Raw genomic sequence first — 26,080 nt, forward strand, 5'->3', positions numbered from 1 at the left:
CGAATTGCTGTGGTTGAAAGGAGCCTCGGGAGATTGTCTAGTCCAGCCCTCCTGTTTTTCTTAGAGCAGGTTGCTCAGGGCTCTGTGAAGTTGGTTTTTGAGTAAATTCAGAGACTCCGCAGTCTCTTCCAGTGTTTCACCACCCTCGTGGTAAAAAGTCTTTTTTTTTTTTTTTTTCTTTTCCTTATGTTTAAATGAAACTTCCTGTATTTCATTTTGTACCTATTGCTGCTTTTCTGCCCCTGAATACCAGTGAGGAGGAGTCTGTTTACTTCCTCCTTAGGTATTTGTACAAATTAATAAGATTCACCTGAGCCTTCTCTCCAGTCTAAGAGAATCTCATCTCTTTTAGCTACTCCTAATGGGAGAGGCAGTCCAGTCCCTCAATCAGTCATCTTAGTGTCACTTTTTCTGGAATTAATGCTATTTGTCCTTTTCATTCCTGTACTGGGAAGCTCAGAACTGAACACAGTACTCCAGGTAAGCCATCACTAGTACTGAGTCATTTCCCTCAGCTTCCTTTCAGCACTCTACTCAGTGCAGCACAAGAGACCATTGGCCTTCTTAGTTGCAGTGTCTGCATTGATGGCTCACAATCTATGATCCATGTCCATCAAGCCCAACCGTTTCTTTTCTGCAAAACTACTTTCAAGCTGTTTGTCCTGCAGCTTATATTTGTGCAGGAGTTTATTGCCCTCAAAGTCCATTTCCCATAGTTGAACTTCATGGTGTTCATGTTGTCCTGTTTTTCTAGCTCACACGGGTCCCTCTGAATAGTGGCACAAGCAGCTGATGGAGAAGCCACTATATCTAGCTTTGCATTGTTTGCAAACTTCCTGAGGGTCTGCTCTGTTTTGTTAATGAAGATGTTAATTGTTACTGGCTCCATTATTGACTGCTTAGCTACATGCTCATCGCCTGCTGGACTTTTTATGTTAATCCCAATTCCTTGAAGCTCAGCAGTTCGAAACTTAATAAAGATAATTGAAAGTGGCCTCACAGTGACACTGCCAACTCTATCAGCACTTACAAATGCATCCTGTCAGGACCTTTGTGTGTCCAATCTGTTTAAATGTTCCCTTACTTGGTCCTCTTCTCCCCAGGAGAGTCATCCTTGTTCTAGACTTTTCCACCGGTCTCAGGTGCCCAGGATTATCAAAGTCAGATCTCAGCAGTAAAGGCCAAGAAAGAAGGGTATGAGGAAACAAATTTTCCATTGCCTCTGTCAGCTGCTCCCCTACCCTAGTCAGTGGTGGACCGTGTTTTCTCTAGTCGTCGTCTTGCTTTTGTTACACATGTAGACCCAATAATGGAACATAATCATCCAGTAAAGCCCTGCCTCAGTCAGCTAATGAGTCTGCAGGTTTATTTTTGCATTATAATCCTTCTGGCACCTGACTCTACCTGAAGACATGATAGTGTGCGATCTATCTATTTGCCTGGACAAAACAGCATGAGAATGGTTTCATTTGGCACCTTCCAATCTCATTTTCTGGAAACTTCTGGCATCTTAATAGCAAGTTGCTAAGCTAGTTGCTTTATGGGCAACAGGAACAAAAAGTTGCAGGTTTAAGTCACTGAAGGAATGAAACTTAGTTGTGTCTCATTGCAGCTTTTAAAATTAATTCTAATATGTTCTTTAGCTTTGCATCTACTTCCCAGAAAATGCAGCATTGGATGTCAGAAAGTACTTGAAACACTGTGAGTTATTTAGCATAGAACTTCATTTGCACACTTTTATGGATGAATTCTTTGTTTTAGCAGCTCATGCTGCATTATAAGGACATTTGCAAAAATATGTATAAGTAAAAAGCATCTAGAAGTCAGGCAGCTCACATTCATTTTGTTTTCTGTTTGTATGGTTAGTAGTCAATTATATTCTTAATTTTCCTTCAACAAACTGCCTGCTCTTTTTAATTTTTCTGTATTATCAATTTCAGGATTCAGTTTTAATGCAATTTTGTGCGAACAAACTAGACAAGAAGGACTTCTTTGGGAAATCTGATCCTTTCCTGGTATTTCATCGAAGCAATGAAGATGGCAGGTAGGTACCTGCTAAATATTTCTGCTTCTAAGCAGTAGCAGCTTATATATTTGCAGATAGTGAAGTAGTTTTCCTTTCTTAATGTTTGTCAGATTAAGCTGCATTTCTTTAAAATTTATTGAATTTTAATTTAGGCAACACAGAAATAAAACTATTGTAGCAAACATTAATACCTCAACCGAGAGTTTGAAGAGTTGAACATATGGTAAATGCAGATCACAATAAAAATTAGTCATAGTAAAAATTGTTAAACAGCAGACATGCTTTTAAATGGAAAACTTGAAGAAAATCACAACTGAAAAATATGCTAATGCTTATATATTGTTTTAGATGAAAATTCGTATGTTGCAAAATCAGATCCTTTTTTTTTTTTTTAACAGCGATCTAGAAAAGAGAATTAAAAAAATTGCTCAGATAGAAAACATTTTTTATCTATGTCTTCTAGTAATAGCTCAGATAAGAACATACACCTTTGGAACTTCAGAAACATTCTTTCAGGGGGCAACTTTAGTTGCATCTATGTGTATGTGGGATTTCAGTATTGATTTCAGCAGTGACCTTGCCTCCTATTTTCTTTTGCACAATTCACTATCCAAGATGAGGATTCAAAAGAAGTATTTTCATTTTGCATCATTTAGAGAAAGCATAATGTAGTAAAGCATAGTATATTTCATATAAATTTCATATATATTTCATTTGAGAGAAGGAGATCATGGAATCTAATGGAGGCTTATTTGTTTTGTTTGAGACAACTCTGGTTTAAAAAAATAACAAAAAATAACAAAAAATAAATTAAAAAAAAAAAACCACAAAACCCTAAAATGATGAACAAGCATGAGAAAGTCAAGACTCCTTTGACTGAGTTTCTTACCTGTTAAGCAGGAATCATATTCTGCACTCATCTAAACTAACTCACTGAATGATTGTAATTCTTGTGAGGTAAAAAAAAAATTAGGTGTAGAATTATATAATGCCTTCATCCATAGTCACTCACAAATAGATCTGTTCTCATTAGTTCTCCTTGCCTCTCTTCTGGACTTGTTTTCTTAGCTTAAGCTTTATATGGACATTGTACCAGTGCATACACATTATAGATCTTTGTATTGCCTGTTTGGTGACACAAAATAAAAGTAAATAAATACAAATTATATCTTTCTTTATTGCAGTTTTACAATCTGCCACAAAACAGAAGTCATAAAAAATACATTAAATCCAGTGTGGCAGGCATTCAAGATTTCTGTCAGAGCACTGTGTAATGGAGACTATGACCGGTAAGCTGCAGGTTAAACTTTCCTAGCATACATAGATTTTTTCCTAATATAGATATTTTTTCTTAACAATTCTGTTACTTGTGTTATTTTGTCAACATTTTGAAAGAATATATATTCAAAACACCACAATAAATTTATAGAAATAAAGACAATATGATAAATCTGTGGGAAATGTTAGCAGTGATTTCATTCTCTGTGATGATTAAGAAATAATTACAAAAAAACAAACAAACAAACAAACAACTTGAATGTACACTGTTAACAGAATATGAGATACCCAGAATTTAATCCTCATGCTGTTCAGATTTGAAATTTTCAGTGATCCCATACAAAAGGGTGCATCTCTGAAAAACATGGTCATATACCATGTTTTTACCAATGTTTTACCAGCAAGCTAGGTAGTTAAATTAGGAATCGTGGATTTTTGTAGAATCCTTAAAAATTGACTTGTTAACTTCTAACAGTATCAGTGAGGTAAGTGTTTAAGCTGCTGCTGATGACTTGTTATTCTGTCATCACTATTCATATTTTTGATATGAATCGAGATAATACTGTTATAATTATGTAGCCAGGTAAATGTCTGGTTATCTATCTATCCCTACTATGTGAAATCTGGAGTATTTAAATTACTTCAGTAAGACTCGAAGGAAATACAGGCTTAGCATTAGTCATATTCTTTTACAAGTGTGTAGTATAATATTTAGATTAAAATAATGAAGGAAATACGAAATATGAGGATTAGAAGAATTGTATGAGTAATAGATAACCTGCACATTGTATGTAAGTTGCTCTGAATGTAATGCCTCTTATTTATTTCCATGGAAACTACAACAGTAATTATTCAATGAAATGTATGGAGTAAAGCTATTGTAATCTATTGTAAGGCTACCATGAAGGCAGGCCTTTTGGGAAGCAAATCAAGTCATGATTTACTAGCTAATATCAGGATATAAAAAGGAACCAATGCTTGTACTGGTCTGTGCTTCACTTGACTTAATCCAAGTAGTTAATATTGAAGAGTTGGACAGTAAGAAGTGCGTATATTCACTAAGCTAAATAGAATGCTTTCACAGAAATAAAGTTCTGTTGTTATAAGCCGCTTATTAGAAATTGAAGGGTCAAAAGCTAATTCAGATCTTTTGCTAGGGAAGTGGGTATATTTTTTTAAGCATTCTTTTTGGGAATGTCCATTCTTCGCATTTCCTACTGGATCATGGCTACTTTATTCTGCCTGTCATACATTTCCAGCACTTGGTATCATCTTGCTTCAAATTTAAGGAAAAAGGGTTCTCCTGCATTTCTAACACTCTCCTAGTGGAATATTTGTTACAGTTATTATCATTCATGTTTCTGTTTCAATTAGATAGAAAAAATTGCATTGATTTCATAATAAGTGTGTTCTAATCAGGTATAATTTTTAACTTGTATATGGATTTATATGCATAATGCAAAGCAAAATAATGCTCATGATGCTAGTCTCTGTACACTGCACTGTTCATCATTTTAAATAAAAGTCTTTGATAATAATGTTATAAAAGAGATGTGTCAAATGCAATATTGTAACTACTCTGAAAGGGAATTAAAAAATATAATGGTATCCCTCAGATTGTTGTGTAACTACTTTCCCATTTTGATCATGTTTTTGATTCTTTCTACATAATGTGAATGCCTTACAAATAAAAGATTCAATGGAACTTAACAGTCCTCCCTATAATAATCATATTTGACATCAGGAAATATACTTTAGCTGTCAAATTCAAATTAATATTGGCTGATGATCCAGAAGAAGCATCCAAAGTTTGTTATTGTTGTTTGCTTTTTTAAATATGAAGATTTTTCTTTCCAAAGGTGAGGATTAGTTTCCTATGATCAGCTTGGTTTCTTTCAGATAATGATAGTTTCACAGATCAGATTATGGTACCCTTGGTTCTGTGAAAGGTGTTGAAAGGTGAGAGTAATGTAATTGCTAAGAATATATGCCACAGTAAACATTCATTCTAGTTTTAGGTAGAATAATTTCTCTGCAGTTAATGCTTCTGAGTGAACTCTGTCCGTGTATCCACCTGTACCCTAATGATCTGTTTATCCCATTTAATTCTAGAAAGCCAGATTCATGGTTAGGTTGCATCTGGTGGTTATCTAACATGAGTTTATGAGAGAGCTAAAAAGCTAGTCTGTTTTCTTTATGGGAATTCAAAGAAATGATGCTGCGCCTTCCTTTTTGGACAGATATCCAAGCAGCATCCTCCTCTGTTGTGGAGTAAGAGAGAGCTTATGGGTTAAAAGCACAACAGATTTCTTTTGTTCTAGCTACATATAGGGCCTTCCCCAAATCTTGGGTGAATCACACAGTTTTCATTTTTCACTATTGCAGACTGTTAGGCAGAGATTCATGCCATCTACCAGATTAAAGTTTTCTTTTATTCTGGTGTTGTTACTTTCATTTAACAACCAAAATGTATGAAGTAGAATTTTAGAAGTTTGATTTACTTGGTATTGTATTGTTTTTAATCTGCTCTATGCTGTTGAAGAATTTGTGCTACGTAATGACTTGCTCAGGTTCTCTTCATCTGAAAGGAAGACTCTTCTTCTCAAATACGGGTACATTGTTATTATTTTATTTTTTTCTGAAAGGTGTTACTACTTCACAGTAGATATTCCTTTCCCACATAATACCAATACCAATAACTCACGAGTCTCATTTTATTAACCTTCCTAAAAAGGCTGATAGCACTTTAAGGTTTAAAGAATCAGTTAGAAAAACAAACAAACAACAACAACAAAGTATTTGTTCCCTTATCTTTTACTGTATTTTACTATTCAGTTATTAATTTATATTGAGTAACCTGAGTAACTTGCTGTTTTCTTCACAATAAGAAACAACTGGAAAATCTGGTCTTCTAGCTTTGGCACAGTTGAGGTATCCAAATGCACTTAAATATAAAATTCAATTTTGTACATTAGAATATGAATTTTAATAGTGTTTTTCTCAAATTTTTTAGGACAATTAAAGTAGAGGTGTATGATTGGGATAGAGATGGAAGGTAAGGCATAATTTCTATTGCTTTCTATTTATTTTAAGAATGTGTAAATATACAGTTGCCAGAACTGGCACTAGAAAAAAAAAGTTGCTGTGTTACAGTTCTGTTGTGTTTTGCAATTGAGATAAGTGCTGATGCATCAACATATTTCAAACAAGAGGTTCATACCTGGAACAAGTAAGATGGAATGTTTTGTGAGTCTCATTAGTGCTAATAGTTACTGTATACATATGAAAGGAGGGGTAATCCATTTGGTAACCTCTTTTTTTTGCTTAAGGCAAAAGGGTTTTAAATAACTCCATCATCGAAAGGAGGATGGTGGAATAAATGTATGTGGATTTGTGTAGCTAATTTCAAAATGGGCAATATGTAATTGTTCAACCTTACTGACTGTACTTAGTGAATCCAATTTTTTGGTCAGAATGAATTGCTTTAAAAAATGCTTGAGCTTGTGTCTTCATACTTTGGAGAGAAAGTATATTTATAAGTCACGGTACTAGCACTTGCATGTAATACAAAAATACGTTGATTTCTATTTCTCTCTCTGTTGACCTGTCTTAATTATTTCTTGTTAATTTATATTTTTAAATATATGAATATGCAGTTAATTTGGATACTTAGGAGTGTATTATTTATTATATAATAATGTCTCTAATATTGCTAAAGCAGTTTGTTTCTAATTCATTCTCTGCTGACAAGAGCCAAAACCAGTTTCAGCTTTCTCAACTTACATCTTTGTCTTTTTGATTCCATCATGAAATCTGTTGATTTATAAGCATTCTTACCACATATTTGTGCTTTACAATTATCACCCCGTAGAACAAATTCATCCTTTTTCATTAGGTATTTCTGGGAGGGACAAAAAAAACATATTAATTGCTTATAGATAAGCAATTAAAAATGTGAAGATTAAAATTATTAGAAAAAAAAGTTGCTGCATCACTGTAAAGATTTATTATATTAAATCCTCTCCTTCACAATTAAGTTTACCAAATCTTCAAAAATATGATATGCTTACAATTTGTAGGCAAGATACAATATTTTGTGAAAATAATCTGAAAATGAAAAATGAGACAATATTTCCAAGTTAATAAAAAAGAAAGATCCTATTTTATGTGCTTCAATGTGCTGACTTGTTTCCTTTAAAATCTGAATCTGAGATGTGATTAAAAGAAGAAATCTGACAAATAATAGTTTTAGAGGCACAATTTTGAGTGAAAACATCAACATGCTGTGGAATTCAGGCAGTCATTAACCTCTTCTGTCCCAGCCACTGTGAAAGATTGTCTGCTTTTGCTTACCTCTCGTTCTGAATACCTGTTAAATGAGTATCTAAAAAAAAAGAAAAAGAAAAAAGGTGAAGAATATTATTTTCCATGTATTCCTTCTTACTCTAACCGTATGATTTTTTGCTTCTTGCTTTCCACCTTTTTTGAATTTAGAAGCATACAAAGCAATGACTTGTACACGTTAAATTCCTTAAAGATGAGACAGCACTCATCTCATGTAACTTCAGACAATTTAAAAATCAAGTTGCTAGATTGAGCTAATCATTTAAGCTATTTCAGTATCAAACCAGGCAAAATGGTATTCTGCATTCTGATTGAATCTGTCTCAATAGGAACAAATTGTCATTTGGTGATGCTTATGACTTACTAGTGATCATAGCAAGAATATTCGTTATTAATTTAACTTTGAGTTAGCCAAATGGATCTGAAGTGAATCCTATTCAGGATGTTTAATTAGTCTATCAAGGTTTTGTACAATGCCACTGTTAAACAGGTTACATTAACTTTCATTTCTCATGGACTCTTTGTTAATTATCAGTTGATACAGTAGCTGATTACCTCACCAGACTGCCTATTTCTGCTCCAGACATGTGCAGTCCTAGGAAGAACAACCTTTGAAAGATCATCAGGGAGCCTGCTAGATAGCAAAGCAAGTTACATTGAATGTTGCAGGTTGTTCTGCAGTCGATAGAACAACCTTACCGTGCATATGCTTGATTTGTGATTTAGTGTTCTTTTGTTCAGCAGCCTTGAGTTAGAGAATTTTTTTCCATTTTTTTTTTTTTTTTCCACATCCTGTATCATCCATGCTTTGGGAAATGGCTCCGGAGTTGAGCTTGTTGCTGTGAAGTTCATGAATTACATTAGAAGTAGTTGTATGTTCTTAGCTCTCATTTATTTTCCAACATCACTTACAGTTTCTTGACTATTCAATTCTTGACTATTCTTGACGTAGAATTTGACTACAGTTTCTTGACTGGATCATCTTAACATTAACCTTCGTTTAAAAAATTTGCTTCTTTTTGTGTATTTTAGATGACCTAGCATTTCTAACTTAAATAATTTGTTTTTCCATGGTTTTAATCGAGCAATGCAAAAAAGTTTTATATGGACAGTTAACTGCACTGGATTCTATTTTTTATATTTTATACACCCCCAACAGAAATATTTGCAGTGCTGAGTTCTGATGTTGTTTATTTCTGAAAACATTTGGAAGATTCTGTATCAGGATACGTGGCACTGATACATATCTATGGCATAAAATCTTGAGTATTAAAGCAGTCTAATGGATGAAGAATGCAACTAATAGTTAAAAAAAAAATCTCTAGAGAATTCTTTTATTTTCTTTCACTTGATCTTGAGGAAATCATCTGAGAAGGAGTAACTCAGCTGCTCACAAATTCTGGTTAAGCAGTGTAATAGTGTAGATGTACATTATTTGATGTACCATTATTTTATCAAGAAATACATGTTCCTGTAAACTCTTGCATTGGAGCAGCTCAATTGTACGTATGCAAAGTTTGAGAAGGAAACCTGGGATTTGAGGTGCAACCACCAATGAGGCAGATGGCTCTTCACTGAAATGTAGTAAGAATTTAGTGGGCATATCAGCTTTATCTGATTTACGAGCTGTGTGATCACAAGTGAAGGACATCAGCAATATTCGGGTGTTTTATTTCTTTCTGAAGGCTTTTTCAGTAACTTCAAAGAAATTGTTATCTTGCAGATGTGGTACAAAAGCCATTCCACAACCTTGGCTTCTACAGTCTGTTATACAGAATAAAATGCTGTTATTTTTTCCTGAAATTTAAAACAGTAAGTTATACCATGCTAACTTAGGGACTCCAAAACAATCCCTGAAGAATCTAACCACTGCAAGAGATAAGAATTTCTCTGAGAATCTGAACACTGTAAATCTCAGATCCCAGCTGCTTTCCCCTTCTTGACCTCCATCTCTGACCTCTTTCTCCAGCTGCTTAGTTGATTTTTAAATTGTTGGACTGACATCTTTCTCACTGACATATTTCTAGGGATGATTGACATTTTCTCCATTGTTTTTTCCTTTTAGATTATTAAAAAAAAAACCCAAAAGCTAATGACATTTCTGAATGCGATTTTCAGCACTTCAAAGCACCGTACCAGAAGTAGCAGTTTTAGTGATTTGGGATTCAAGTGATTGTTTGACATACTGAGAGTCTCTGGTTCAAAGTTCTGACATGCAGTTCATGGACAAAAGTGTCTAAGTCAAGGAATGTTTGGTGTTAGGAAGCCAAAGGTCTATCAAAGACAACTCCTTCTGGTTCTCAATTCAGAGAATTTTCAATAAGGAAATCTGTAAGGTGATGTGCAATCATGAATGTTGGGAGGGATCAATGTTGTATTTTTCTAAATGAGTTATACTTCCAGCAAAGGCAAATGTCCAGCAGGTACTCATCTTTCAGAGCCAGTCTACTGAAAGGTGTGCATCCATCTCGGTAGGGACTGCTCATGTCTAAGCTGATGGTCTTTTAAGAGCAGAGAGCTCAGGGACCACACCTTTTCAATAAGATTAGTTAGAGGAATTAAATCTTTCTGGCTCAGTTCTTACCAGTCTGTGTATATTGACACAAAGAAAAGGAAACCTTCCAGTATCTCATAGAATTAAGGAAATAGTAACTCATAAGCAGTACAGATTTCGAAGTATTTTTCCCAGAGAAAAATCTGAAATTGCTTATCCTCTGCTACAGCATATTCGTATGTAATCATTGAGCAGCTGCTTCATTTTCTGCTTTTAAAAAAATACCAGATGACTTGAAAATTAAAGATTGTTATTAAAAATTGCTATAAAAGGGAAGGGTTCATTTTTTAGCAAGGTGCATTTTTTCCAGAGCTGTGGTGACTCAAAATTAAATATATTTTATGTGCCGCAGTCTCTATAGCTCTCAAGTTCTATTGCTTCTATGCTGCCTTCTATCCCCCTGGTACAATAGTTGTCGCAATCCAGGGAGTGTTTAAAAAAAGGAGACAACATCTTTAAAATGTGTTTCTTAAGAAAAGTCTTTGTCTGTCTCAGAAGCAATTTTCCGGTCTCCAGAGTGGAAGGGGATTGTTTCATGACTCTGAATCAGAGTAGTCAGTAATAGCTTCACTATATATTATTTCTCAAGCCTTCTGCGGGATGCTTTAGTCGTTTCATTGGCATTGCCATGATGACTGAACCTTTTAATTGCATGGTTTACAGATATTTTTGAATTCCCACTGGTTTCAGATAGAGAGATTTTTAATTTTGTGTTTGTTTTGTCATTTTGTTATTAATAAAGTAAGAAATTTCATGTTGCTATGGATTGGTTCTATTTTTCCTTTTCTTGCACCACTCAGGAATATTTAAATTTGCTTTTAATATTTATAGGTTAATTAGAAATGCACTGTATTTCTTAAAAACAAGTTTTACAAGCAACAAAATCATACAGCTTTGACATTCTCATTTACCATTGAAGGAAAGATTAAAAGAATCGTTATTGTCATTATCACAGCTCACTGGTTGTGAAAGCAGAGTGTAGAGGAGGTACAGTGCTTTTCTTGGGAACAGCTGTGAAAACAGAGGGAGAGAGGATCAGGAGGGAATGGGAGTTGGATCAGCAGTGAGAGAAGTTCAGCCAGGAAGGGCAGAGCTGGGCACAGAACATCTCATGACAGCTGGAAGTTGTGTAGCAGGCCATTAGGCAGTCAGCTATGTGCTTGCTGCCCATTCCAGATGTTCCATTCACTCCAGTCTGGCAGCCATGTGGTTTCTGTGGTTCTGCTCCCTGACCCCAGAAGTCATTCACGGTGGAGCATCATCCAGTGCTTTCCCTCTGGCCACCCTGCCCCCGGTGGTTACTTTACAGTGTGATCTCCCCTGGCTAAGAGCTGACAAAGCAGTTTTAAAAATGTGAGTGACGAAGCATGGAAATGTGGAATTTATTCTTAGAATAGAAATAGTATTCAGAAAGGAAAAGCTTGTAACCACTGCTTTAGTATTAGAGCAAGATGCCAGTGGTGAACCAGTGAGAAAGTAGCAATAATATTTTATTGCTCTTTCTGTTTTCTTAGATTCTCCAGTGATCTGCCTCACATGTAAGCTTAATTTACAATTTAACCTTCATTGTGTAGCTAGGCTAAGCAGCAGCTATCAGAAAGATTTAACCTCATAAATCAAGTCTTCATTTTTATCACTAAAGACACAGCAAAGTGAAAATAGAATTTTTGAAGCAAATTTCATGTTTTGCCATTGCTGCTTTCTTGGGTGTTGATACTGGTTATTCTTCTCTTTTTTATAAATGTGTGTACTATATATTTAAAGTAGTAAATATTGTCTCTTTGTTTTTTTTATGTAGTCATGATTTTATTGGAGAATTCACAACAAGTTACAGAGAGTTATCAAGAGGACAGTCTCAGTTCAACGTGTATGAGGTAGGTGTTCTGTTCACCTTCAGAAAATAAGTGAGAAAACTGCCAGTGTTCATGGTAAACTGGTTAAATCTGCACAGTGCTTGTCAAATTTAAAGCTTTGGGATTACTTCACATTTCTCCTTTTTTGAAGAAGAGCAGAAAATCTTAAAGTGTTGCTCCATAAATAGATTTAAGAGTTAGTAGGTATGTGTGCATGTATATATGCACTGGGCAACAAGAGAACTTCAGACTCAGATGACTGGGTTGTTAGACATAATCTGGAGCAAGTACTGAGTTGTAAACCATTTCTGTGTGTGCAATTTGTCATTTATTTCTTCTTTTACCCACTGTAACGTGTTGTAAGTTGGATGCTAGTTTCTCTTATCTAAATAAACAGCAATTCCTACTTTAGATGCAGAGACACATTCGACCTCCAGTGCAGACTCAAGAATTTTTAGAGCTTTTATGCTAGGATTACAAATGACAGTGAATTTACCTTCTTTGTTTGTTTGTTTGCCGTGGTCAGTTACCATCTTTGCTTAAAAATATACTTCTAATTTGCAGTTTGGGTTTCATTTATCTGCCAGCTGTTGGGATTGTCAAGCAGTTGTTAATTCAAGTACTTCTAACTGCTTATGACTTTCCCTTATATTGTAGGTAAATGTAGACCACATCTACAGTCACTGTCTTCTCAGGGCCCCATTGCCGAAATTGTACAGGTTTGTGTATTTCAAAGCTAGTAAATCCCTGATTCAGCACTTCTTTCCTAATTATGTCTGAGATTACTAAGACTTGGAAAACAGAATAGATTTTTTCTCCTTACCATTTCTGTCTAGCCATTTCTAAAGTGGCTAGACATTTCTAAAAGTGAAGGCTTTTCAGCGTCCTCCATTTCACATATGCTCATAGGCAAAGTGGATGGATTGTGCCCAATGCTTTCTGTAACCTGAAGTGCTGAATCTGAAGGATTTCCTCTGTAGGCCTTTAGTAGACTGACTTTCAGAGATTTGCAATCTTTTTATGTTCACTGTTTTGTTGTCTTTGGTCAGTTTTATTCTCATTTTTACTGTCTTTCATTTATGAATATAAACATTCGTGCAACACAAGAAAACTCTTTAGGAAGGGCACAGTCTGTGCTGTGTTTATTGCTCCATGGTGGGTATATACTGGGGACAGAGAAACATCAGAAAATGCTGAGTGTGCTTGCATGACATGGAGTCATGAAGGACCCAAAGAACAGTGTTAAAGGTTGACTTTCTAATGTGCATTTTTTGCAGTTTCCAGGTGTATCTTTCTGATAATTTTGTAGCATATCCTTTATGAAGATTAACTAATTATAAAATATGAGATGTTTTATCCCTGTCATAGCTTATAAATACTGCTAACCACAAGAATGGTCCATTCTCTTTATGAGTTTTTAGTTTAGTTGTTTTCCTTTCTTTCATGTTGGAGAGTCTGTAGTCTCCACTCTCACGAACTTAGAAGATGTTTATATCAGCTGAGTAATGAATGTAACTCAGGAAGATGCCCCATCTGCCAGAATTCCTGAGGGAAATATAGGAAAGGCAACCATGCATCCTTCTGGAAATTGCCTTTATTTTGTCTCATTTTGTGGAGCCTTGATCATTTGATTAAACCTTAACTCATCCTCATACAATACATTGCTGTCATCTCACCACAGTAACACATCCTATTCCTGGGTCTGGTTGCCAGCACAATTATTCTTGTTAAAAATAGTCCTCTCATGGGAAATGTTGGTGAGCGTTCCTGTTCTCTAGAAGAGATGTGGTAGCATGAAATGAGTCAGCAAACCCTAGTCCACAAAGAAGAAGTATAGGAATTGAAGGAAAAAAAAGGGCACTTAACATTTTTTTTTTTTTTTTTTTTTTTTCCCACTTACATTTGTGTTGTTTTGGAAGTGCCTGAAAGTATTTGTCGTCTTGTTTTTGGAGCTCTTTCCCGACTGAGACATTGACTTTGTCTATGATTCTTTTCTTGGTATTTCTTCAGTGGCTATATCCTTGGCCTCCATATGTCACCAAAAGCCACGCTTTTGATCTTACCCCTCCAGCTTTCCCAGGAGTAATTAGTATCTAAGGCTCCCATTGGTGCCATTCAAAAACAGGAATACTTTTTTTTGACCAGATCTCCTTTAGTGTAGTCTTGTTAGTATTGAGCATCTCCTCTTTCAACTTTGCAGCTACTTTGCCTTTAAATTAAAATACAGCTAATGCAAATACTTCCGTGTGATGCCACATGATGACTTGTAGGGTCAAATAAGCTGTTGTTGCTTTTAGGATGGTTCCATGACTAGCTGTCTCAAAGGCTGTTCTCTTGTTCCCTCTTTGTCCATTTTGATAGCAGAGGTTTTTCCTGCATTTAGAGTCTTGTGTGTCCAGGCAGGTGAAACTCATGAGCAGCCTGTCTGTAAGATTTTCTTGAATGCTGTCTTACTCCCATGATGAGAACTTTCTCATTTCTATTTCCCTCAAGAGTGCTTTAGAAGTAAAACAAACTTAATTTAACCATGGTCATGCTGATAGACTTCTTAATTTCAAGACCTCTTCTGTCCCTCAGCATAAATACTTGAGACTTTCCAGGTTGTAGGTACTCTTTTTGAAAGATTTAGGTTAGCTTCTCCATTTGCAGCATGATTTCCAGCATCAGGCAGTTTGCATCCTTAGTTTGTCTCAAAATTAAAATGTGTTATTTCTTCTCTATGGAAAGATAGCTTTGCTAATAATGAGAAGGCAAACTTGTGCAACTATAGGCTGTCTTTTTTATTGTTTTGTTGTTGTTTTTTTCTATGTGGTATACAGATCTTTGTTATTCTTTAAGCCATCCTTTGGTCTTGTTCTATTGCCATTACACTTCAGTATTTTGTAATGTAGCCTATTCCTTAAAATGCTGACATGGTTTGTGCAAGCACTAATGCAGAGTGGGGAAGGAGGGTGCTACAATTATGTGCTGCACTTCTATTTTGAAGAAGAGCACTGGTGCTGCTGTGCAAGATAGGATGAAGATAACTAAAGCAATGTTCTTATTTAGATCCAGAATCAACCCTATAGAGTTACTGTAATTTGCTGGAGCTTTCTACAGTTTCACTGTGCACAGTACTGTCTGCTTTAATGTCCTCTCCTGTTGTATCACTGACATGATTCCTACCCTACCAGGAATATTCTGTCATAACTTCTTACAGTGATTTTGCAGTTTCTTAAATACACTATCAATATCTTACTCCCAGCAATAGCATACATTTTCTGAACAGCCAGTGTTTCCCTCCCCATATGACAATTCTATGTGCTTTCCCACTGCTTCGACATGATCAGTCTGTGCAATATCAGAACAAAGGAGACTGAACAAATTCTTTTTTAATTGTGTTACAGCTAGATTGCCTTGGGGCAGATACATTTTTGAGTGTTTTTGAATTAGAAATGTTGATATAACAAGCTCTCTTCTTTTTTAACACGTAAGAGCTCAAGTAGGTTCCTTGGTTGTTGCAGGGGTATAAAGCTTTTGGAGGCTAGGAAGTATTGTGATACAATTACCTGAAATTTGAGCAAAACTTACACAATTATTGTTACTGTGATAGTACCTGGAATTGTGAGAGAGAGAAGCTGTGATTTAATTCATCTTTGATCCCGAGAAGATGCCTTGTTTCCCATGGCATTTCAGTCCAAGCACTAGTGCATTTCCTAGCAATTCCTAAGATGCTGATTGTCAAGTTACGTGAAGCAGAAGATTCTCATGAATCTTCTATTGGGCACTTAGCAACGTATTTCCTTTCTATAGTTGTTAACTCAGGCCTGACCATTGGAGAGTTGTGACCATGGATCAGGCAGGCAGTTTGCTACCTCTGTCTTCCTGCTCTGGGCACTTGTCAGTAAGAGTCACCTTCCAGCTAAAATTCTGGTTCAACAAGCATTACTGCATTGCATCTGCATACAGATTTTAATTTGCAGCTCACCTGTCCAGCCCCTAGGAGTGGGATGGGTTATTTAGGATTTTTTAGGGTGACAGAGAGCACCTGTGTGTTATACAGTAAAAGGTTTGAAGAATACTCACCAGATAGCAGTGTGGCAAACTGAAAAAAGAGTCATTCTTATTTAGCCTGCTTGGGAAGATCTCCAATAATAGTTATCTCTTTCTGATTTGCATTTCACAGCTGTTCTATGTTGTGCAAGGAATGTAAGGTGATTTCATTTTGGTTGGGGGTGAATTTTAGGAAGAGGCTTTGCTACTTTTCCCGTTTTCAGGAATTACTGTTGCAATATTTTTTAGCAATTAAGTAGCTGGGATTTCATTTGGAAATGCTTTAATTCCTTGTCATTCATGGAACACCTGTGCATAGTTTACAGTAGAACTTGGCAGTATTTTAGTTTTCCTGGATGTATAGGAAATAGCTGATCAACATAATTAACAAAATAATATTTTGCTTCCAATTCTGTGTGCAATAATGAACAGGAGTACATTTTTCTGTGCATTTAATGAAACTGTCTGAGACTTGCCTTCAGATATTGAGAGGGGAAACAATCTTTTTTTTAAATGTCTGCATTGGGAGATTGTATGAATGTGGATTCAAGATATTTAAGAGAATGATTTAATACTTTGTAGTCCAGTTCCGTGAAGATTCTTGTGCACTGAGAATGCACTGTGTTTGCCAGTCAGGTGGTGGTCTATGCCAGATTTCATGAAATAAAATAGTTACAATAGTTTTGAGATTCTATGACCTTGGCCTTTCTTTCATTGCAATTGCTGTACCTGTCATTGCACCAAATACAAAAACTAGGGGTAGGACAATTCCCATTTTTAACAGATAACACTGTGAAGATGGAAGCAGATTAGTTGAGGAGGTGCATTGTAAAACAAAGAAGTGATGACCCAGAACACTGGAACACTAGAATCAGGAGCACAGAAAAATGCAGAATTTTGTGTAAATTGAGATCCACTGTGCACTCAGTGGTAATAAACACTCTCACCTCTGTTGTTTCAGTCCCATTTTTGTTGAATATCAGTAACAACACTGCCCTACCCAGCACTGTGAAAATAAATCACTGGTTTTGAAATCTGTGTATATCCCAGCCTTGAGGTGCATAAGTGGAAAGCACACTAAATAAATTTAGATTCTGCAGATTCTGTTTTGTGCACTGAAAATGTCTTAACAATTATCTTTGTGTTTAATAAAAAATGACTGTGCTTTAATACTTATGTCTGTGTTTCTAGGTAATAAATCCAAAGAAAAAAGGAAAAAAGAAAAAGTATATTAACTCTGGAACAGTAAGTAGATATAATTTATAATATTACTGAATACTTTTTCTCTTGAAATACAAAGTAGTTGACTTGACATATAACAGAGTTGGAATAGAACCATCTGTGAAAGCTACAACAATAAACTATTTACTGTACTACAGCATTTATTTTCAGATGTTTGTTTTTGTTTTAAGTTGATAGAAGTTGTTTTTAAGTGTGCTGTTAAGTTGCCAATGATTTTAAAAATGAGTTATACCAAAGCTGCGGCAGATTCTTGAAATTATTTGATTGGACACTGTTAGATTTTGTCTGAAACATATTTGCATTTTCAAAAGTCAAATTTATGTTTAAATTTAACTGCTCACCTAGCATCAATAAAAACTACTAAGTCATACCTTTCATGCTAAAAAAGGAAGAGTCATAAATTTTTGTTGCCAACAGCTTTTTGTAAATCCATCTTGAAAATTCTGTTAAGGCTATTTTGGGATGAGAATTTAATGTCCTTTTATTCATATTCTGTTATGAACCATTTGTTAGCGACACAGATAATTCCCTTCAGCATTTTCACATCTTCTGTGTTCTGGCACCCATGATACTAAGAACATCTACAAGAAAATGAAGATAAATGTTGAAGAACTGTATACTGGAAAATCAAAACAGATTTTAGATACATTCTTTTGCAAACACATTCAGCATGGTTTGTTTTTTTTTTTTGTTTTTTTTTTTTTTTTGCTCATGGAAAGTCCCAGTGAAGCCAGGAGGACTACTTTCACTCTGGACTATATAGCTTTGAAGAAATGATTTGTCTCTCATTCTTGTGTCTGTTCATCAGTAGGAAAACTATCACTTATTTTGTACTTCTATTTTAAAACATAAAAAGTAGTTTGTCTGTGAAAATTTACCTTGCCAGATCTGATTAATTAATTAAATTTATTTATTTATTTATTTTGCTAATTAAAGTATTGGAATAAATTTCTTTCAGGCCGTTTGTACTTGAAAGAACATTTTTTTACTCATGTTTGGGCAGACAGAATCAACTGTAGTTTTTTATTTTTTGTCTCAAATTAACAGGAAACTTACAACACGTGGTTTGGTGTTAGTAATTTTCTTTCCTTTTTTTCTTCTTTACTATTGTTTTTTTTTATAATTGCTTTTATATTGATACCTTTTTGTCCCGTTTGCCCTTCTGTGTGTAGGCTCCCTTTAATCTTCTGTGAATAGTTGCCTTCCTGTATGTTTACCTATAGTTTTGTTTTTCCTTCTTTCTGTCATTCACCCAAGATATTTGGTGTCCTAACAGATTTTTCCAGTTCCAAACCATCTAAGATCATCATTCTCACTAATGGAAAGTTGCCTTCTGGAAAAAAATTAGCAAAGTGGATGTAGGTCATCGATTGCTATCTCACTGCTATTTTAAAGAAATACACTGATAGAGTAGCCATTTCCACTCATTACTACTTAGGAGGTCATTTTAAGCTCAGAAATATGGACAGCATAATTTGTAAATAAAGCAAAAATAATATGGAGTGGAATCTTTGCCTCGTGAATCTATATGAAAATCTTCAATGCTAGATTTTTTCCACTTGATTTAAAATTTCTGCAACTTGAGCACTCAAAATGCCACACTTTAAGCTGCTGTTTATGTTTAGGACTCACGAAATTCCTGAATGATCAAAACCGATAGTGAAAAAATTTCTCATCTCCTCATTTTTCTGTATGTTCCACTTTAAATATTTTTCTGTATTCATACATATGTATGCGTATCAGTACCCAATACAACTGCTGATATGAGGTGAGAAATGGCATAAATAATAGCAGTCGAGTTCTTTAAACAGAACTGAAGTACTCTATAAGTACTTCAAAAAGAATAAGCGTATGTTTGCCTGCCCTGGAAAGTGATCTTTCATCCATTATCTTTTACTTTAAAAAAAGAAAGAAACCACCCATACCAAAACAGACCAAAACAAAATAACCACCAAAAAAAATCGTAGCAGGCTTCCAAACTTGTTTCTTCCCTTTCAAAAACTGGTTTCTGAAACGGTTACATTTTTTTTTACCTCCAAAAACATTGTGGATGTGCCTCTACTTGTTTATTTGGGAAAAAGTTCACATCTGTCTCTGTTTATTTGTTTTCAGGTTACACTGCTTTCCTTCCTCATTGAAACAGAAGTTTCATTCCTTGACTATATTAAAGGCGGGTATGTGATAGTCAACAAAGTTTTTCTCTTCACAATCTCATTGTAATTCACTAATAATTTGTATTTGTACATTGCATACGATGACTCTAGGTTATCACTGTAAGAACTGTATCTCTTCCTAATGCAGAGGCTGTGTTTTCTTAAGTTATTCATGTCATTTAAGTTATGGAACTTCATGTATATTGTTGGAATAGGTAATGGTACAAAAATAATGAGGTTGAGTAATGACTTCTGATCAACCAATGAAAATGGGATTAACTGAAAGGGAATTATGTATGTACTATTAAATTAGTAAGATGCTGTTTTATTTCTTTTGACTACACTGATCTTTGATTTATTTAAGATTGGCATTTATTTAGAGCCTTTCCCCATCAAAGGCATTTTTTCAATACTAATTATATGAAGTTTATAACACTTTCAATTTCTCATTTATTGTCATTCCGAAAGGGAAGAAGACAGAAGGAAATGCCTTACCCTAGAACATAGCTGGAAATAGGATCAAATTTCAGGAATTCTTGATTCTTAACCTCTGTACCAGAAAGTGATATTCTCTAAAAGAAAATGGAAATAATTTACTACACATTTCTAGGCACTTAATATAGATTTTTGATGCATACTGTCTATTTTTCTATAGCTATTTTAGGTCACTATTTACCTTTGGAGGAACAAATTGCCAGCTTTTTTTTTTTTTTTTTTCTGGCAGTCCTCAACCAGGCTTCAGCTGAAATAAAAAGATGTCTGTGTTGTGTTTTGCCATTAGCAATACACCGCTTCATCTTTGTTTCCAGTCGTGGTAATCCTATAGATGATAATGTGCTTAAGATTTATTCCTAACTCATGTATCACTGAAGTTTCTTCTGTTAAGATGAAGCCACCAGTTATATTGTAATTACAGAGAAACTGTCAGTAAGATGGCCATACTACCATTATTTTTAAGGTTTTTAGAAATACAGCTGGAAATTATACCTTATACCAAACTCATAACTGGCAGAGGGAATGGATCACTGCTAAGAAATGGTCAATATTGTTAACCTAAGTCATGTGCTGCAGCAGAGAGTAATTATTTTTTTTTCCTCTCTCAAGGAGTAACAAATTCTTTGATGTTTAAATTCTTCCACAAAGTTAAATTTCAAAGCCGGGATATCCAAATTTACTGCTGTTTGTTCTCCATTTAATAAAATAAGTATTTTTACTAAGGGTCATACTAAGTCATAGTCTCTTACGTATATCAAAACACAGTGTCTTTTGGCTCATTAAGTTTAAATGCAATGAGGGCATTTTCGTGGATAGTACTTGCAAATGTGAATGCTTAAGATTTTAAGCATGGATGTAGATGTGTTCTCTTTAAAATTGTTACTCATATCTTTGGATAAATTTTTCTTCTTTTTCTTTTCTTTCTACTGGTCCATTCCAATCCAAACCACTTTATGATTTCATGAACAAGGCAAGCATGGCAGGCCAGAGGTGAACAGGTTCAGCTAAGAATCCAAAACTTCAGGGAAGTCTGTGGTGATGAGGAAAATCAAGATCTGGATAGATAGTCAAACCATAGATAAAGGTCAGGATCAGGTCCAGTGATTATCAGGTGGGCCTATGCTGAGAGTTCAAGGAGGTGAAGCCGTGAAGTCAATCTGTGGGCATAGCTGAGCTGGAGTTCTATGTTCCTCTAACGTCAACTCAGACTTAAAACTTAAATGTGATTCCTGTGCCCATGAGAGTGTGGTCACAGGGCTGAGATGAGGTTGGTTAGGGTCACTAAGGCTTTCTACTATCCTCAGAGTGCCTGCATTTTGTTCCTGGATGCTTTTGGACAAAGAAATTATCTAGGTCTTCTAGAGTGCAACCCTTACCCTCAGTTCAGTTATGTGGAAACACTTATGATGGAATGCTTATAATCTCTGTTTCCACTCTTCAGATCCTCCTGTTTCTCCTCAAAGTGGATTCAATTCATTTGTTGTTAGAATCTGTTAAGTTTCATATCTAAATTTGGACAGACAAGAAAAGAGTGCATACATGTGTAATCTTTTCAAATTGAGTTATCATATTTCCCACGGAGCTGTTTACAATGCCAGTTACATATCTGTATTCCATAGATGATTAATATAAATTCTGAATACAAATAGTACTTCTGTAATCTTATTGATATTTTGTGTTTTCTCTCTAAGTGCAAAGCAGAGAAGTCTTGCAATATTAATAATTACTAGTTTTGATGATTATCTCTCTTTTTTGATAAAAGAATAGAATATAATTCATGCTTAAAAGTCTGAGCATTAATCATAATCATTTAATTATTTTATCTAAATCTTGTTTAGTGATTCATACATCTGTTTCTAAGCACATGCCAGTGGAAACTCTGAAGGTTTTTTTAATAAAATGTTACCTTTTCTTCTAACACCTATAATTTTCTTCTTTGAAGACATAACCAGGAGACTGAGTTTCACAGCCATTTTCCTTGATCCTGTCTTTCTCTTACTTCATCTCATTTAATATTACTACACATCAGTTTCAGTCCAGTTAACAAATTTTGGAGGAAGGGTGATGTGAAGTTTTCCTCATTTATCAGTCTCTTTTCCCATCAAGTATGTCCTCTATATTTTTTTTTGTTTTCCTTCTGTTTAGTTAGACAAGGGGAAGCAAACAGTGATTCTGCAGGAGGCACAATATTGGTTCTTCTATGAATGGATGCTTATGAAATATTTCATGTTCAGAACTTTATTGTAATTGATTTGAAGTGTCTAGAACGAATACTGATTTAAGGGAAAGCTTGACAGCGTTAATTTTAATTAATTTGGATTGCAGTATTGATTTGATTTGTATTTTGAATCTGCACATTTTTAATTAGAATTTTTCATTATAAATATAATTGGTGACTTTTTCAAAAAGCCATAAAAAATGACAGAAATTTGTTCATACGTTCTAATTTATTTTTATTTAATAACACTGAATTTTATAGTAGTATGGTAGGAAAGAGATGAATGTCTCTTTGCATCTGTTGTGCATCAAGTGATACCATCTTAGTTGCTAGCTTTTCCTTGTATCTTGATGCTTAATCACCTTTTACGACACTGACCTCCCTATGTTTAAGGTAGGGTACTTTGTGCTAAAAATTAATGTATATTTCAAAAGTGGTTTTCTCCTTCCACTTACTAGCATGTTTTCCTATAAAAATCACCTCCCAGTATAAGAATAAGCCAGGAACGTGTGGGTTATTGCCTTGAAGAGGAATTCATTTGGAATTATCGTGATTTGTAGGAATGACTGCCGAACACTTAACAGAGTATTTTATTTTATTTTGTGCATGTAGAATCAAAGAGTCACAAGATGGCATGAGTTGGAAGGGACCTCAAAGATCAACTTGTTAGACTGCCCGTGCCTTAGACCGGGTTATCCCCACCAGCTCAGGCTGTGCAGGGCCCCAGCCAACCGAGACCTGAACACCTCCAGGGTTGGGGCACCCACAGTTTCTCTTGGCAGCTGCACCAGTCCTCACTGCACTCTGAGTGACCCCCTTAGGGTCACTCAGACCTATCCTGAGTCTCCCCTCTTTTAGTTTTAAGCCATTCCCCTCGTCCTAACACTATCAAATTTTAATGTTGAGTAGTTGGCTCTGTCTTATCTGGAAATGAGACCAGGAGCCATAAAGCTGCAAGACTTCGTGGACAGAAAGAACATCTCTGTGCAAAACTTTCCATACTTTTCAGACTTTCTAGATATCTTAGAATAGTGTGTGGTACTTTAGGTGTTTGTAAATCATGAAAATTTCAGGAACAGTATCCTCTTTCAACCTACAAGTGTTAAGTCATCTTTTCTGTTCCAGATTAGTGGAAAAATAAGGGGAAATGTTTCTGCACCATTGTGTTAAAACTTGCCTTCATAAATACTTTCAGATACAAACATGTACATATTGTTTGGGTTGTAAGGGCTTTGGGCTTTCATTTTTAACTGAGCTATACTGAATCACTGAAGGTCACAAAAGGAAATTTAGAATTGCTATAATGACAGCTATTTTCATCCAACCAGTACATCATATGTAATGGCATACATATTTGATGCACTGAGCAAACTTAGTTGAAATATAGCTATGAAACAAGGGCTGTCATAGCTACGTACTGTAGAGACTTAACCACATGTATGTTGTATCCTTGGAGAATAATTAGGAGTAATAAAGCTGTATCGGAGGAGGATCTTGTGAAAGTTTTACGAGGAAAATGCTGTTTTGATGCTGCATTTGCAAGGAGGAGATTAAAAAAAAATACTGTTGTTGGAGGCTTTTTACAATAAATACCATAGACGATACAGCCCCTTGTTAGTGTTAGTTTCTCCACTAGATTCAGTTATAGATTGCTGCACAGTAAGTGATTCTCAAATCTCCACCAATTGCCCCCTGCTTTCAGACCAGCTGTTTTTCACTCTGAAGATGCAGAGGAAATTCATTCTTTCTTCCAGTATGCTGCTTAAAAAAAACCTCACACTGTCAAACCTGGTCAACAGCTACATCCAGGTTTAGCTTGTTCCTGCATGTCTATCAATTTGATTGAAAGAAGATAGTTTTACCTTGCTCTCCCAAAGTCACAAACTGTCTGCTCTGTGGTGAAGGTTACTGCTGCTGGTAAGATGCTTTTCTAACTGATAGCAATGATATAGGGTGAGCTCACCCTGAGAAGTCATGTCTTCCTCTAGCAGCTTTGAGTCCACAAGGCATGTTGCTGTGCTTGGATGTTCTATCTGAGCCCTCCCCTGAGTCAGGACACTCAGTGACCCAGCCTGCCTAGCCAGACGGCAGCGTTCTGGCAGCTTTTATACACAGCTTTGTGACCTTACAACCTCACTTGAAGCCGTGGGTGTCACAAGCTTCTCATCGAGCTCCATGGGGAATGTGCATCTGGGAAAGCAGAAAAACAACCTCAGCAAATGAATTTCCTGATCAGAAAAACCTTACTTTTGAAAAATCTGGGGAACTAGAAATATTAAAAGAAAAAAAAAAAAAAAAAAGAAGCAAAAAAATCCTTGACCCTTAGCCTTAAGTACTTTGTCGCTCCTGTTTCTCTGGGCCTTCTTGCCTCTCCCGGTAGGAAATTCTGCTAGTCTTTCTGTTCTCTGTTCTTTAAGTATTTCATAGAATCATTTGAGTTGGAAGAGAACTTGAAAGATCATCTAGTCCAACTCCTCTACAATGAACAGGGCACATACAGCTAGATCAGGTTGCTCAGACTGGGGTCTAGCCTGGTCTTGAATGTCCCCAGGGATGGGGCATCCACCACCTCTCTGGGCAGCCTGTTCCAGTGCCTCGGAAAACAAATCAAAGCACAACTTAGTGCAGCAAGCTTCACTACCAGCCACATCCAGAACAGGCCACCTCCTCCCCTGCCTCCATCCAGCTCTGCATCTTACAAAGCCCAAAGCCCATGCTGCCCAGCCAGCCCAGGACTGGGGACAGCTATCAGGTAGGCCCTGCCTTTAGCCCTTTGCCCAGAACTATGCTGACAAACACACTGTAGAAAACTTTTACCCTCATTGTAAAAACCTTTTTCCTTATATCCAATTTCGTAGTTTGGAGTTGAATTCAGAAACTTGATAATTTTTGAGTGCTTACTACATACACTACTTTTTCAGCCTTGGGTTTTTTAAATTATTAGTATTATTTTATTTTGATACTTTATAGATCAAACAGCAATAGGTATAATGGTTTTGTCCTTATACAAAATTGTGCATTCTGTAATTGAATAACGTTGTACATCATTGTGCCTAAACAGAGAGTGTGGCTTTAACATAAATTTCAGCATAGTTAGATTGCTGTAAGTTTTCTGTGGTTTTTAAATATATAATTATTTTCTTGCATATTGGAATTTTCTGTCGCTTAGTACTGTGCAGATTCTGTGCTTCTCTAAACTAAAATCTAACCTACGTTATGCAACTAGGTTTGGAAAAGTCCCTGTATGTGAGGTATTTGGATTCCATATTGCATCTTAAGTGCGTTACTGTGGCATTTTGAAGTATTAGAGATACATACAGGAATTACAGTAAAACATTCATGTGTTGCTCTGTAAAAGAGATGTTTTGCTTTTCAGGATTTCCTAGGTATGGATATTTACCTTACGCTTGCTTTGTGTGTTGAGAACCTCTGTTTTTCTTTCACATTCGGTCTTGCATTGAAGTATGATTCTAGCTTAGTGACTGGTTTATTTATTTTCTGATGCTCTACATACGGGTAGGACACAAATCATACTGTTTATTTTTTGTGTGTGTAATTTTGAGCACTGTTCAGAAAATGACTTTCTTGCTGTTTAGAGTAACGCTATATGTCCCTTCTTAAGAGCATTCAGTTAATCCTGAAAACACCCCAGATTTCATTTACAGTTTTCACATGAATGCTTCCTTAGTTTTCCTCAGCATCATAACAAACTGCTCTGTGTGTAAAAATCTAAAGATTGTCTACCAGTTTGTTTATTTTCACCTGAGTTAAGCACAAAGGTAGTTCGGCATATCCCTCTTTATTAATCCTTATGCAGATAGGTGATTTTAGTGCTGTGTTTTTTCATAGTTCAGATACAGCTCTAAGCTTTGAGGACTTTTGTAT

At 35.5% G+C, this 26,080-nt stretch overlaps 1 protein-coding gene across 1 annotated transcript in view; it reads left to right on the top strand.

Moving 5' to 3' along the window:
- CPNE8 (copine 8) overlaps positions 1-26,080 on the top strand; it is a 92,668-nt gene that overhangs the window by 46,721 nt on the left and 19,867 nt on the right. The window contains exons 8-13 of the mRNA XM_085217572.1: positions 1,941-2,044; positions 3,211-3,315; positions 6,318-6,359; positions 12,001-12,076; positions 17,279-17,332; positions 19,442-19,503. Of these exons, the coding sequence (XP_085073698.1) occupies positions 1,941-2,044; positions 3,211-3,315; positions 6,318-6,359; positions 12,001-12,076; positions 17,279-17,332; positions 19,442-19,503 (443 nt within the window). The remainder of the gene's footprint in view (positions 1-1,940; positions 2,045-3,210; positions 3,316-6,317; positions 6,360-12,000; positions 12,077-17,278; positions 17,333-19,441; positions 19,504-26,080) is intronic.

The sequence above is a fragment of the Meleagris gallopavo genome, chromosome 1 (genome assembly GCF_905368555.1).
Source record: "Meleagris gallopavo chromosome 1, MGAL_WU_HG_1.1, whole genome shotgun sequence".
NCBI classification, from domain to species: Eukaryota; Metazoa; Chordata; class Aves; order Galliformes; family Phasianidae; genus Meleagris; species Meleagris gallopavo.